The sequence below is a fragment of the Arvicanthis niloticus genome, chromosome 4 (genome assembly GCF_011762505.2).
Source record: "Arvicanthis niloticus isolate mArvNil1 chromosome 4, mArvNil1.pat.X, whole genome shotgun sequence".
Classification (NCBI taxonomy): Eukaryota; Metazoa; Chordata; class Mammalia; order Rodentia; family Muridae; genus Arvicanthis; species Arvicanthis niloticus.
The window spans coordinates 109,821,222-109,836,433 of NC_047661.1; the positions used below are offsets into that span (position 1 = coordinate 109,821,222).

Consider the following 15,212-nt stretch of genomic DNA (forward strand, 5'->3'; position numbering starts at 1 on the left):
CCATACATACTTTTAAAAATTAAAAACTTGGGCTGGAAAGATTGCTCATCAATTAAGAGTACTGGCTGTTCTTCCAGAGGACCCAGGTTTGATTCCTAGCATCTATATAACAGCTCACAACCTTCTGCTACTCCAGTTCCAGGGGATCTGATGGGTCTTCTAGCATACATGGATACCATTCATGGACATTCTGCCTAGTCATACATGCACGCAAAGCTCTCATGTATGTATGTATGTATGTATGTATGTATGTATAATAAAAATAAATGTTAATTATTTATAAAAAGAAAATTTACAAAAGAACATAAAGTTGAGTGGGTAGGTAGGAAGGATCTGAGAGGAATTGGGGGAGAAAAAAACATGATCACAATATATTGTAGAAAAAAGTTTTTTGATTAAATACAAGAAAAATATCTATGCATGGAACAGTTACTGTCAATTTAGCAACATGTACCATTTAGGGATTTTATTAAAATTGGGTTTGATATTTAGTCTTATGAGAATAAGATTAAAGGTTGTTGGGGTTTGTGGTTTTGTTGTTGTTGTTTTGGATTTGTTTTGACAGTCTCGTGTATAGCTCTGGCTGTCCTGATCTCACTTTATAGAGCAGGATGGCCTTGAACTCATGGAAATCTGCCTGCTTCTGCCTCTTGATTACTGGGATGAATGATGTGCACCCTCATGACTGGGAAAAATAACACTGACTTCACAAAGTATATATTAATCTAAGAATTGCTGAGTATTTTTTCTTCCTTTTAATTTGTGATGAAATTGCTCCTAAAGATTCAGAGTCCATGATAAAATCTACTATGGAAGGCGACCCTGACCAGCCACAGAATCTGATCTCTGATCGTGTTTTTAGCAGGGAAATAGCCGAGAACTGGACAAATTCTGGACAATTTATGCCATTACTCCACAGAATGGGTAGAAAGGTATTGACCAAATTAGGTATTCAGCTTTAAATTTTACTGACAAAACTCATCTATATTAAATCCTTAGTCACAAACCTTCATTTACTGAAGTCTGGCACCTACCAATGCTAGCCCTAACTTTTAGTATTTAAAGCTCCACTGGGAAGTGAGGCTATTGTTCTCACTTCCAGAACAATACCATACTCTAAAGCTAAAAAGAACTTTGATACTTGTGTCTACCTTCCTCCACCAGAATTATATTGATTTAGCAATTTTGTCAGGATAAATTAAAACCCAAATTCTTTATAAAAAGATATGGAATGAATGTACAGAAGATGTCTGTGAATATTTACCATATACCAAAATAACCGATCTGGGCTGTAAAATATTCCTCTCTGCTGGCTTTAATGGGAACTTTATTATGACCATAATTGTCTCTTTAATTACATATTAATAAGGAAATAAAAAACCTAAAGCAATGTTATAGTACATTAAAGTAGAAAATTATATTTGGCATTACTTAACCAAATTGGTATTACTTAACCAAATGCCAGTAACATGCACTTTTTCAGTAAGTACAATTACTTTTCTTCTTGTCCTGACCTGTTTGTAGGGAAAGACTAACAACCACTTTAGACAAATGCAACTGATATTTTCCCCCAATCTAAACTGTCTTTGCTATCTACTGTTTTTTTTTTGTTTTGTTTTGTTTGTTTTTGTTTTGTTTTCTGGACAAATCTTTCACTGGTTGTCATTAAGGAGAAAATGCTAACTCCTCACTTCTCCAAGGCTGTTCAAGGTGACAATCCAAGCAGCTCAGATTGCTGCTTCATGTCTGGGGAACAGGAATTTCTGCTTCTTCTACAAAGACAGGGGCCTTCCTGGATTTGTGCCCTCTCAGAATACACACCATCTTTTTGTTGTTATTTGGACTTTTATGATGTTGATTTGTGTTCAGAGAGACAGAGGGAAAGAGTGAAGGAAGGAGACATGGAGGAAGGGGGAGAAAGAGAGATTCTTATAGGGTGTATGTGTACCAGGATTTCAGTTCCAATTGTCAAAGGAGCTGGGTGAGGAGTCCACGTGAATCAGTCTTTCCTCACGCTGCAGTGAAAGGGGAAGACTTAAGTTTGGATTCCAGACTCTCCTATGTTCAGTATGTTCCTCATGCTCTGCTTCTATCTAGTCAAGCCTGTGTACTTTATACAGAGCAGCCTTCTGTAAGGTCCAGGCAGACTAGGAGATCAAGTAGGCTTCATGAGAAGCCCTGTATGAGGCTTCGAAGAAATGAGCATAGTCAAGAAACCAGCACTGTTGCTCCCTTCACTGGCCATCAGCCATGTAGGGATATAAGGCGGGTAAATTGCACCTGGATATAATAGCTGTGTTTGTCTCTTTACCCCAAACCATAATTTATATGGGTGCATAGTGAGTTGGTAATGAGTTTATATGCTGATATTTAATGAGTACAACTTAGTGTAAGAATTTCTCACTGATTTCTTTCTATTTATAGTGGGGTCACGATCGGCTCCCTATACTCACCCACAGTGCTTGCCTCTTGCTCTCTGGCTCCCATTTTTTAGTTAAACATTTCTTACCCTTAAAAAAGGTTGAAGAGTGTTTGAAAAGCATCATTTTCCAAACAAGAGAGGACATAAACAAATCGAAATAAGGAGATCAATCTACTCATGTTTTAAGGCATCTTCAGTGGGACCAAAAGTAGAAAGTGACTGAGTAGAAAAAAAATCTCCTTATAAAATCAGCCGTAATTTATTCTGTTTTTAAGTCCATTTTTATAAAGAAAATGCAGAGTAAAATGAAGGCTCTCTTAATGTAGAAATAGGCTGTCACTGTAGAGTTTTCCTGTATTTAGTTGTAGAGGACAGCGATGATGACAGACGGATGTACGTCCAGATAGTCACTGTAGTATATCTTGTAAAAACACAATGCTGAAAATGGCCTTCGTGCACATAAGTAGGAGATTGTTATTGTATGTCTGTATGATAGCAAACTGTGAAGCCATTTAGAAGACTGAGTCAGGTTTACATGACTCTGTAAGGACTGGTCCTTAAACACTTTTGAAAAGGTACAGAAGAGTCTCAGTTTCTGCTACTGCTATGCAAAAAGTGAAAATCTTAAAATCTAGACGTTTCTGCAGAGAGTAGTAAGAAACAATGCCTGTCTACCGGAGACTAGAACTTTGTGTCAAGAAAACATAAAAGTAACAAATACTTACCGTTACTGCAGCTCCAGTGGGCTCTCTCCCCCTCCCCCTCTTGTCCTCCAGGCCTCCTTCTCAATTTTTTACTTAAATATCCATTTCTTAGTTTTTTTTTTAAACAAAAAATTCATTATGTAAATAACTTAACAAGAATAGGCAATAGAAAATGTAAATCCACATCCCCACGGCTTTAGAAGCATCTTGATCAGTGCTTTGGTCTTTCTGTCATAATGTGTCCCCAGATAGCATTCCATGCTCGGCTTCTACTCCTCCCTTCTCCATCATAGACCCAGTAACAGAGCACTCAGCACAGGGACACTGAATTACGGCTGCAGGTGAAAGGTAATAGGAGCATTCTTGAAAAAGGATGTGAATCTCTCTTACAAGTAGACTCTATATTCATAAAACTAGACAATATAATAGCTGCAAGCCAGGAGGAGATTTTGGCAAACGGACAAATTTCAGTCCATTCTGCTGCCAGTGGTCAAAGGTCACTGCTCTAAGGAGAAACATTAAACTAGGATTAAACTGGGATCAGACTAATGCCAGGCTTCCTTGGAAGAAAGTAGAGAGGAAAACTTCTGAAGATCAAGCATCAAGCAATGGGTCAGTCTTTGGATCCAGCGGAACCAACTGAGACACCACTCTCCAACAGACCAGAGCTAAGAATAAGTACGCCTTTTGGACATCCACAGAAGGTTGCCTACATATTAGGAGACTGCGCCTCAGCGTTTTTCATCATTATGATCAAGGTTATTTTAGAAGCAGCACACAGATCTAGCAGTAGAGGACTGCTTAATTAATCACAGGACCGCCACATAATGGAATACTTCAAATCCATAAGAAAGACGCTTTTCCCATACAGATGATAAGAAAATGGCTTTAAGATGTTCTTCCAAGAAGGCACAGGGCAGTGAATCTACTTGACTGCATTTGTACAAAGCAGGTAGGTGGCAGGGGAGACAGAGAAGTTACCCAGAGTATGAAAAATATCTCTGGAAGCTACATAGGGATACCTGATAACACTTATGTCTCTGACGAATGGTTATCTCAGGAAGTGAATACATTTTGTTTTCTAAATAAGTTAAGATTCTTTTAAAAATGTATGTTTGGAAAAAAGTAAAAGCCTAAACACAACTGAGAGAAAAAGGCACACTGTCCTCAGTAGCACCTCCACTAAAGTCGGAATGATACCGGGAAGATGCACGTGGCCCTTGTGCAAGCATGACACACACGAATTTGTTTAGCGTTTTATAGCATTGGCACCAATTTCTGTATTCGTGTGAATTTATAAACTTGCAGTAAGTTTTGAATGAAGAAAAGGCAGAGCCACCTCTATGTTGTACAGGAGGCAGTAAAAAAGGCTGGGTCAACAGACTTGGTTTTCCTTCCCCCTCCCCCCCTGCAGGGAAGGTCCTATCTCTGTGTTGAATAATATGCCTTATTCACTGTGGAGTGATCATTCAACGTCACTGATCACCTCAAAGCAGCTGGCTTGACTTGAACTGTACAGAGCACGAGTCTGTCAGATAAAGAGCAAGCACCAAGTAGGAGTGGTGGGCAGGACCCTCTCACAGGGGTTGGGGGACATCTGGGGAGACAGCACACCTGCTGTGAACAGATGAGCCAGTTTCTGAGAAGCAGACACAGAGCTGCTCCTTGGTCCCTGTGTGAGAAGTTTGTGTTGTCCAGCAGCGTGTTCCTGGGGCGGGGTGTGAGGGCAGCCAAGGGGCGTGAGGACAGGCTTGGCTGATAACCAGCAAGAGTCTACTGGGCTTCCCTTTCACTAGGCTGGCCCTTCGGCCTGAGGAGTACTAAAACTTCTAGTCTGTAAAGGTTAAGGGCTTCCCGAATTACCTGTAGGAAGCAGCTTGGGAAATTAGTGGCTCTTAATGGTATGACTTCAAAGATCAGTTCTACTCGTGGAAAGAAAGGAAAGAGCAAGACGGTTCTTTAAGACTGAACTTCGAAGACTGCACACACTCAAAAACTACCTGTTTGGAAAGGTCAAGATTCTTTAGCACTACTCTGTGCTTGGAATTTGCATTCCAAGACCACTCAAAGTCACTCAAGGAACAAGGTGTTCCCAGATGGCCCTTCCTTTGTTACAACAGCAACAAACCCAGCTTCGCTTCCTATGGATTGAGGTACTCAGGTTTGGAGACACAAGTGGTTCTAAAATCATCCACAGCCTTGCTTTTAGTCCTGCCTTAAAAAACAAGCAGCAGAGATTCTATGATCTAACCTCCTAATTGGGAGAGGAGGCTAAAGAGCTCAAGACAATGGGATATGTTCAGCTCCATCAAGCTGATAGAGACACCTGCCAGCAGTCTCTCATACAGCCCCAGCCAGCACCCCCACCCCAGATTTTCAGTTATTCCCGGAGTACTCATGATTGACCAGTCGTGAACTGTTTTATTTGTAAGATCTAATCCATGCTCAGCAAAAGCTGTTTTATTTGTTGGCTCCAAATGGAAAGGTGTTTGCTAGGACTCATGTTGGAATTGGGTTCAGTGTAGGCATAATGTGTTTGTGCACTGCGGAAAGTTCCCGCTTGTCTTATTCCAATGGTGATTTCTCTGCCCTCATATCTTGTTTTAATCTGGACATGGCATTGTAATGTTTATACCAAGAATCTCCTGTCTCAAGTGTGTGTAAAACAGTTCTTCCCATTTGTTCTCTGCCTTGTCAATAAATGCTGACCAGCCAATGGCTGGGCAGCAGAGAGAATAGGGTGGGATGTCCACTAGTGAGAGGGGGGAGGGCAGACTGCTGAAAAGAAGGAGGAACTGGAGACATGAAAATTGGGTTAGAGGAGCCAGACCAATAATAACATGCAAGTATCATGGGATGGGGCTGGGAGGTAGGCAGATTAGCATAGAAGATAGGGATAAATCATTTAATTGCTCAGCCATTGAGGTGCAGTGTTAAATAAATCTTGGTTTCTCTGTGCAGTTACAGGGGATTAACATAGTGTAAATAAATATAGCCACCGGATTAATTCACTGTTTATATTTATATTAAGAATAATTCGTTAACAGTTCTGGGTGGCATGGGCAGAAGACATGAGGACAGACCTTATGTCCACAGGGCTGTGAGGGGAATAATATGTATAACTTTCCAAAGACGACTTTTCTTCTAAGGACCACATGGTGCTGCTTGGTGGCAGTGTACTTACCAGCTTGTGCAAGGCCCAGGGTTTTATCCCTAGGGCTGAAAAAAAGAATTGTCTAATTTCTAATTTACTCATGACTATCTAAAAGAGGGTGTTCAAAACCTAAATTACCAAAGACACAGTTTATGAAGCTGTATGAATGAGGACAGAAAATCCTGGGCAAGGATCAAAAAACTAATAAATAGTGGGTTTTTTTTTTCCAAGACTCAGTTTCTGAGCAAAGACATAAGAAAGTAGGAATCATAAAATTTAAGTATCTCCATTACTGTCACGAAATCCTGTGCCTTTATCAAACAGCCTCTTCATTGAAACGCAGAAACAATTCAATACTGCGCTGATCAATCTTTCCTGTATCCACAACCACTGGCCAGTAACACATTCCCTAACTCTGATAATAAGATAACCTCTAATGGTTTCAGATTTGCTATTCCATGGTGGGCTGCTTCTTTATTAACCTCAGGAAGTCTTCATGTGGGCTTTCTGTGCCTGGGACATGCCAAGAGGATTGAGTCCAGAACTAACAGCTGTCTGTCTGTCTGTCTGTGGGTGCAGGTGTTCAGTGTTTCCCAACTTGCCAGTGGAAACATAACGAGGAATCTGCATCTGCTCTGCTCCTAAGGATAAAGGATGCAAACCCACTTCAATCCACGGCATTGCCTTTAGTTCCCTGACAGCCCAAGGACTCTGAAGCTGAGACCTGGAAAAAGCTGCACTTTGAACCTTCCTTTGCTTTGCGTCTTTAGAAAGTGCATTCAAGAAAAAATACTGTGGCCATAAAAAGAAGAAATTGTAGTGCTTAGTACCAGACACTGTGTTCTTCCTCATCACGGAAGTTCTCCAGTGGAGTTTACAGGCAGCCTTCCTTGGAGATCTGCTAATGGCTAAGCAGGTACAAAAGTGGGGGCCTAAGCTCAAGGCCCCAACTTATCTAGCGCTTTTACCTGGGTGTAATGCATGGTGAACCTTTAAAGTGACATATAAAACCCAAGAAACCTCAACTACAGAAGTCTACTTGGCAGAAGGAGAGAAAAAGTTAACACAATTAAAATGAAACATGCCATTGAATTGATAGGGAAGCTAAAGTACAGGAAATTACAAGCCAGAAACAAATGCATTGTGACGTCATTTGAGAGTCTGTGTGCTGTAAACATGTAGCCACCAATACATAGGTGAATGCAAGAGAATTGCACTGGATAATAATGAGCCCCGTAAACAGTCAATACATTTGAAACCCAAGACAATTAGAAAATCAAATGTGGAATTTTCAGTGTGGAAGAGATCTATTTATGAGCCAAGAACACAAAACAACGAGTCAAAGAATAGAAAGATGCCAAAGATCTAACCCCAAATGAACTATGAAAACACAACCTGCCTATTTCTGGAAACTGTCATGCCTTTTCAGCATGGCAGGAATGCTAGGGTTGGACTCCGGGTGGCACAGGCAGGGAATACGAGGACAGACCCCATACCGACTCGGCTGTTCCTCTACTCTGTCCCTTCAATAGCCCCGGAGAGAAAGATAGCAAGTCCCTGAGTTAACTGTGCTTTTGTAGCTAATGGTAGTAAGGCAGACAGGAGGTCAGACGATTCCATGACCCTGCAATGTGAGTCTCTCCAAACAAGTTCAGGAAAAGGAGAGTGAGCAGGAGTGAGATGCAGAGTGTTTTGTGTAGAACATGTGACTCAGGTGACACTTGGGTCAAAACAAATCACAAATGTTCAATCCAGGGGAGTAGACACTCCCTGAAGGGCATCTGCACAAAGACCATAAAATCCAGTAGACAGCATAATGTGGGTACCACTTTCCCTCGACTAACATGTCTCCCTAGAGAGAAACTGAAGGGCTTTGTGTAACAACACAGGTGTTTATGGTGTTAGGAAAATTCCGAATTCATCAGAAGAGAGCCACTGTACCTTTGATGAGGCAGCGACGTGGGAAAAAAGAACACTCAGATTAGTTAAGGGTCAGAGAGTCCAAAATATTTTTCACACTATACTTTTTTAGAACGAGGTTAGAAATTGCAGAGGTAACTAACTACCAGACTTATTTCAACTGACTTTTGAATGTAAAGCTTCCCATTCATAAAGGCATGTGAGACAGCCAGGGCTGTTCAGAGATACATCATTCAGCCCACAAGCCCCGCTTCTCGGCGCTCTTCTGTCCCTTCTGACCTCTTGCCCTCACATTCCTTTACCTCAGACCAAAACAAAGAAAGGCAGACTCAGCAGCTGACAGGAGACGTTCGGACCATCTAAGATTTGGCAGAAGAAAAACAAACAGAAGAATACTTCTACCCCTAGATCCATCACTTCTAACCCTGAATTCATCTCCACGGTCTCACCATCTTTAGTGTTAATGGCTGAGGCTCTTTTTCAATTTAAAGGGCCTTCATTTCACTGGACCAGAGAAGCTTGGGAGCTTTTTTAATCTGGCCAGTAGTGATACATGTGTGGATTTTTCCTGATTGAAGAACACAGAATCTGATAACATAGATAGATATAGATATATAGATATATAGATGATATATAGATGATATATAGATGATATATAGATGATATATAGATATATAGATGATATATAGATGATATATAGATGACATATAGATGATATATAGATGATATATAGATGATATATAGATGATATATAGATAGATATATAGATATATAGATATATAGATATATAGATATATAGATATATAGATATATAGATATATAGATATATAGATATATAGATATATATAAATGCCCTTCCTGTGCCCTCCAGTGCCATAGTCATTATTGAACATGACCAAGTACAACTGTAGCATTTGCTCAGGCCAGGAACGGTTGGTTCTCTGTGCTTTAAAAATGATAACTCATCTTAGGGTTCTGTGTCGTTAAGGTTCCTGTTATTTCAGAATGATTTCAGAGATAGAGAAAATGAAGCATAGGAACTTGATGAATTGCTCAGCCAAAGTCACACAGTCAAGAAGGTCAAACTGGAATTTAACGTCTACGTTCCCCTCAGAAATGCTGGCTCCCCAACTCCACCACACCTCAGGTGAACTGTGACATGTGCAAGACAGTCTCACGCACATTGGGAATGTGACCACTTCCATCTTTGGTTTCTGTGTTACGAGGGGAAGGGAAATACTGAGTGTCACTACTTTGCATTCTTGTAGCAACAAAATGAAGGTTTGAAGCTGACAGTGTCCCCAGTCTGTTAGAAAAAAAAAAAAAAAAAACATGGGATACAGAAAAGTCCAGGAAATCTCTTGGATAATTACATTTCATCTTACACTGTAACTTTAAAGGGCCTCTGTACTTGTTCAGATGTAGATTTGCTGAGCCAGTGCATACTTGAGAAAATTTTAATCACAGAAAAATAGGATAGCTTCTAGTGTTGCTTGGGGAATTCCGCAGTAGGGCCTCTCAGGAGCCCTGGGAATTTTTACCCGAGAATTATTTCCACACACCTGGCATTGAACCTACAGTCTCCTAATCTCTGCCTCCAGGGCAGGTGTGAAGGCGTAGCCCACTGCTGCACAGGGCATTCTGCCAGGGCATGCCTCCTTGACCTGGGTAGGGCTGGGCCACTGTGTGGACCTCAAGGCCCTTCAGAGTTAAATCCACCCGTTTCCTAAAAGTTACAGCAGAAAAGAAGACTAGCTCCATCCTGCAAAGAGGCTGACCATGTTTTCATCTGGGATGGATTGTTTCCCTATTGGGCCAAGAGAGAAGGTCCATCCTCTCTTTCCTTTCTTGTAATTCGCCTGGTGGCTCACCAACCTTTATATCTGCGAACCTCTGACTGCCAGTATTTCTAACACTGTCGTGTGTTTGGCTGAAGGTGACTTTCTACTAGGTGCCAACCCTGTTTTGGACCACTGTCCCTCAGAAACAATGCTGAACTGACTAACCAGTGAAAGCCAACAACATTGCCTGCTCCCTCCGTGTACTAGAAACAAGAAACTCCATCTCTCGTAAGCAGGAGGCAAGGGTCTGAGTGAGCAAGGGCCAGTGTTCACAAGTAGTAAGAAGCTAATTACTAGTTCTCTTCCCTGCCTGTCCTCAACCAAAGACAATAGCCTGAGTGTCCACTAACCAACCTGTGGGAATCACTCTCCTTCCTCAATCAAGTTAAACGTCAGCAGATTATTGATTACAGCTGAGGGGACTCTTCATCTTTTCAATTCCTCAGTCAGCCAGGGCCCTCCATTGCCCTCTGGCCTTTACGATCCTCCTTCTCTATGACACTTCATGACTAACAAGATGGAAGTCCCACTGTGGAGCCCGCCTCAGTCCCCATCATCTCAACAGATGCCTCAGAAAGCTATTTGATCATTTGGGGCGGGATGTGTCTTTTTTTGGAGGGAGAGGGGCAAACAGGAAGACCAGGATAAATTTTTGAGATCCAGATCTAAATAAACTCTGAGAAATGTGCTAAAATCACTCAAATTTTTGTTTATGACTAGGAATTGTGTCACTAAAGTATCTATTTTGATCATGAATAAAATAGAAATCAGTGTTCTGATTTGGCACCTACTGCATATGATTTTGATCAATTATGGAATTTATAAATGGTGTTTTCCAGATGTTTCCTATGGCACTGTAGGTTGGCCCATATAGATGTCAGTATAACTTCTCTTTATAAGAAAAGACTTAAAAGGGCAGGAGAGATGGCTCAGCGGTTAAGAGCACTGGGTGCTCTTCCAGAGGTCCGGAGTTCAATTCCCAGCAACCATATTGTGGCTCACAACCATCTGTAATGGAATCTATTGCCATCTTCTGGCACAAAAGTGTAAATGTAGATAGAGCACCCATATACATAAAATAAATAAATCTTTAAAAAAGAAAGCAAGAAAGTAAGGAAGAAAAATAGGCTTGAAAATGGCAACTAGCCACCTTACACAACAGTGCTGGTGGAGGTTTTACAGGGACTCTTCAGTTCCCGGTTTATTTAGTGTAAATATTGTCTAGACTCACTATCTCACTGTCATCTCAGAGCTCAGAGCAAAGGAAGGAACTGAAAACAAAAGTTTAAGTGTGGAGGACCGAGGCTGGAGAGATGGATCAGTGGTTACGAGCACTGGTGTTCTTCAAGAGGACCTGGGTTCAATTCCCAGCACCAACACGTTGGCTCACAACCATCTGTAACTCCAGTTTCAGGCTATCTTCCAGCACCAGGTACTCAAGTGGTGCACATACATGCAATCAAAACATCCATACACATAGACTAATAAAATACATTGAACAACACAGTAAGTGGCTCCCTGTAAATGGCAAAGCTGTCACTGTGACACAGGTGCCTCTGGCTGGAAAGGGGCAGAATAAAGATTTGGGTCAGATCTGCACAGCTAAGGGCTATTCAGTAATGACAAGCCCTCCAAAGTTCAGAATAAAGTCTAGAACCATAGCTAAAAGATATACCCCCGCCCCCTGCATCCCCAGAGAACAGGAGCCTCCAGCCCGGATACTCACGTTGACACTGTCCCCAGGACTGGCGAGCCCAGCCCCAGCAGCAGTCAATTCTGCTTCCATAACGACATAGGCCAATTGAAGATACTATTTGCCTGGGCCACCTACCAAACAAACAAAATATTTCAAATAAATAAAGACCCTTGAGATTTAAAATAATTTCCTCTTTGTTTTATTTAGAAGAAAAAAAAAAACTTAAACCACACCCAGTAATTTTTTACAAACTCCTTACCGCCTGCAGGAATTTGAGGATAAAACACCTTCTCAGTAATAGTTCTACAATGATCTAATTTCTAATTGTAAAGTTAAATGTACACACACCCAGCCCACAGGAGTAGGGAGAAGAAATGGCGTCGGCTGCAAGAAAGCTCAGGCCACCATTCATGGGATGGTTTCTGGAAGCTTGGAATAAAACAGATTTAGCCAGACTCACAGCTGTTGGGGCGGGGGGCGGGGGGGCAGTTTTGACTTATGCACCCGAAAGCTGAAACGTGCTGAATAACAGATCTATCAAAGCAGAAACAAATTTGTGCTTCCTATAAAGGGCAGATAAGGAAATGGGCAAGAAGAGGAGGTTATTCAAAAATCAAATGCAACCAAGCTCTTTCTATACAACTGCCTCCTCCCACCCACCACTGCCTTAAGAGAAGCTGAAAAACTAACCGTGGAGAGTGTCTCAAGTGTCCTTGCGTTTTACAAGCTGTCTGCGTCAGCAATTCACATTCTTTCCCTCTCCAATGTAAAGTATACCCAAAGAGACTGCAAGTTTAAGATGCAGATGTATGCATCAGATCACACTTAACACCTGAGACTGTTATCCTGTTTAGATTCACACCTACTAGACTTTCTGGACACCAAAATCGGGCTGTTTTGGACGCCTTTTAAAAACTATTATGCATTACAAGTGTCTCGTGTGTTTCTTTGTAAATGTGCGTGCCCCAAAGTAAAGCACCACAAATCCAAATGTGGGCAAAGAATTGCTTTTGGAAAATAAAAGGCTTAGCCTCTGGCTGCTTTCCACTTTTCTTTAAACTCTTTATCTTTTCAATTCATCTTCGCTTTACCCTCAGGCCCGAAGTACATAACAACCCCAATTTCTATTTCCTTCGACCAGGTGGTGAACCAAGAGCGGTGCTTTTTTCTTTAGCGGTCCGTGGCTTTTCCTCTGGTCCCCTCCAGGGACAAGAAAGCCAATCAATCCTGGAATTGATTCGTTCCAAGATTGCAGGTAAAACAGGTGCGGCATCTTCAAGGCAGCACTGGGACAAGCTCTGAGGGATGGGGACAGGGGTGGGTGGTGGTGTGAGCCAGCGGGAAACCTATCCAGTTGAGGCCTTCGGTGGGGACTGAAGGAAGCGACCCTCATGCAGAGCCCGGGATCTCCGGGGAGATCGCGTGGCTCGCTGCCTTGGGGGGACACGCTGAGTGACAACGGAGACCCTGCCGGAGGTTGTTGGGACCTGTCAGAGCACGCAATAGTCAGGCCCGTCAGGTCTGAGCGGTGCGGTGTGGTACACACACACACACACACACACACACACCCCGAGCGCCTCCTCTCAGTACTCATGTAGAGCTTGTGTACCCCCCCCCCCCGCCCTCAGAAAACAAACGGGGAGCCCTCGGGTGCCATTTGTTCCAAGTCCCGTCCTCGCCGCCACCCTTTGTCGCACCGCCCGTCACCTGCAAGTTTCCCCTCCGGACACAGTCCACCCTGATCACTGGCCGCGAGCTATAGGGACGCTCCACTCGTCACCTGTGTCCCGGCGCCTGCCCGCGCTCACGGCACACGGGGCACAAACCTCTCTCTCCCCAGCCCCGAGCCGGGCTGCGCGACTCGAGGTCCCTACGGGAAGGGAAGGGAGCCGGGGACCCGCCTCACCTCCCGTCGAAGTCGGCGGCCACCTGCAGGTAGAGCGAGGACGCGAGCACCGCCGCTAGGAGCACAGCCATGCCGGCGGACCAGGACGCGGGGTCGCCGGGGGGTGCGGGGAGCCGCGCGTCCCGGGATCTCCTGGCCACCTTCGGCGGGGCACCCGCGGCTACTGGGGCGCACAGGACGCGGCGCGCAGCCGGGCAGGTCTGCGGCGGGCTGGCAGAGCCCCTCCGGCTCCCTCCTGGCGAGGGGAGGCGCTGCGGCGGGAGCCGCGCCGCCCGCGGGGAGGAGCGAGGCGGGAGGGACGCGCCGCGCAGCCCGCCGCCCTCCCTGCCCCGCCGCCCTGGTGCCCTGGGCGCGCGCCGGGGCTCGCCCCTCCCCGGGCCCCCGGGGCAGGGGCGGCTCAGGGGCGGGGATGCGGCGCGCAGGCAGCCTCTGCCACGGGTGGCGCTTGTCCCGGGTTGCGAGAAAAGTTGCTAAGCAGAGCTAGGAAGAGGGCGTGCCGGGTGACCTGCCTGAAAGGGTTGAGCCTAACTGCCAGAGGCTGGGGCGACAGTGGGGGTGGAGGTGGAAGTAAGCATTCTGTCTGGTAGACAGGCGCCCCCTCACATACACACACGGGGTACAGGAGAGATCCCAACCTTTCCACACCTTCAAACGGAGAGGTTCCTGGACTGCTTAGGAGGCCGACCCAGATTGCTTCTGCCACAGAGCTGGAATAGCCCTGCGCCTTTTAACTGAAAAAAGGGTTCGGCTCTCAGATCGCATTTTGAAGAAGAAACGCGGGAATCTCTGTCTCCCGCAGCTCCACTCCGCGAACCCCGTGGGTAGGGCAAGTGCCCCACCCCAGGAGAAGGAAAGTTAGTTACCACTTAGACAGCTTGTGGTATAGCTGGTTCTTGAGGGGAACTCTTTGGAACCATTTGAAGTAGTGATTGTGCTATTGTTGCAGAGTGAAAAGCATTATACCAAAGGACTGAAAAAGCATGATTTTCATAAAATATATGTTCAAACTTAAATCATTCCTGTCCTTAAACCATACCTCCAATGGCTGACTGTCCTGTCCCCTCTCTCCTCAGTCCGTGGTCTCCTGGCCTGGCACCCTCTAGGCATGTGCACTAAAGACGTTGACTGTACTGCTAAATCTTACTTTCTTGCTCAAAAATCACCCGAAAAGCCAAATATGAATACTATTTAAAATTCTTATCTTCCCATCTGGTGTCATGTCCCACTATACTTTGGCTTTCCCCCACTGTGCTGGTCTTCTCTCTTATAGCATAATTTGTTTGTCTATGTCTTCTTTCTGCTATAATGTAAACTCTCCAAGAAGATCTATCTTTGTTTAGTGCCTACACCATTGTCTGGCACATAGTAGGTCCTTATAAATGTTTGTCGAAAGTATTTGCTACCGTACATTCAAGTGTCATTCCGTTCTCATCATTTTGAGAGGTCTCTGCTACTTCAAATTGTTAATAAAAGTTCTGTGCCAGTTTGGTTACACTATCCTGATTTATCAGTCTGTGTAAAAACAGGAATTTTCTGCAAGAAAGGGAAAAATAATAGTTCTTTGATTTC

General features: G+C 43.9%; 1 protein-coding gene across 5 annotated transcripts in view; it reads right to left on the minus strand.

The window, feature by feature from the left end:
* Positions 1-13,953, minus strand: part of Npnt (nephronectin) — a 66,562-nt gene extending 52,609 nt beyond the window's left edge. The window contains exons 1-2 of one of the 5 annotated variants that reach the window (XM_034500158.2): positions 13,644-13,953; positions 11,768-11,868 (exon numbers count right to left, since the gene is read on the minus strand). In XM_034500158.2, coding sequence (XP_034356049.1) covers positions 11,768-11,868; positions 13,644-13,714 — 172 coding nt within the window. In that variant the 5' untranslated portion in view covers positions 13,715-13,953. The remainder of the gene's footprint in view (positions 1-11,767; positions 11,869-13,643) is intronic. The other 4 variants (XM_034500160.2, XM_034500159.2, XM_076933265.1 and 1 more) reach the window with 4 other exon arrangements.
* Between the last annotated feature and the right edge of the window lie 1,259 nt (positions 13,954-15,212).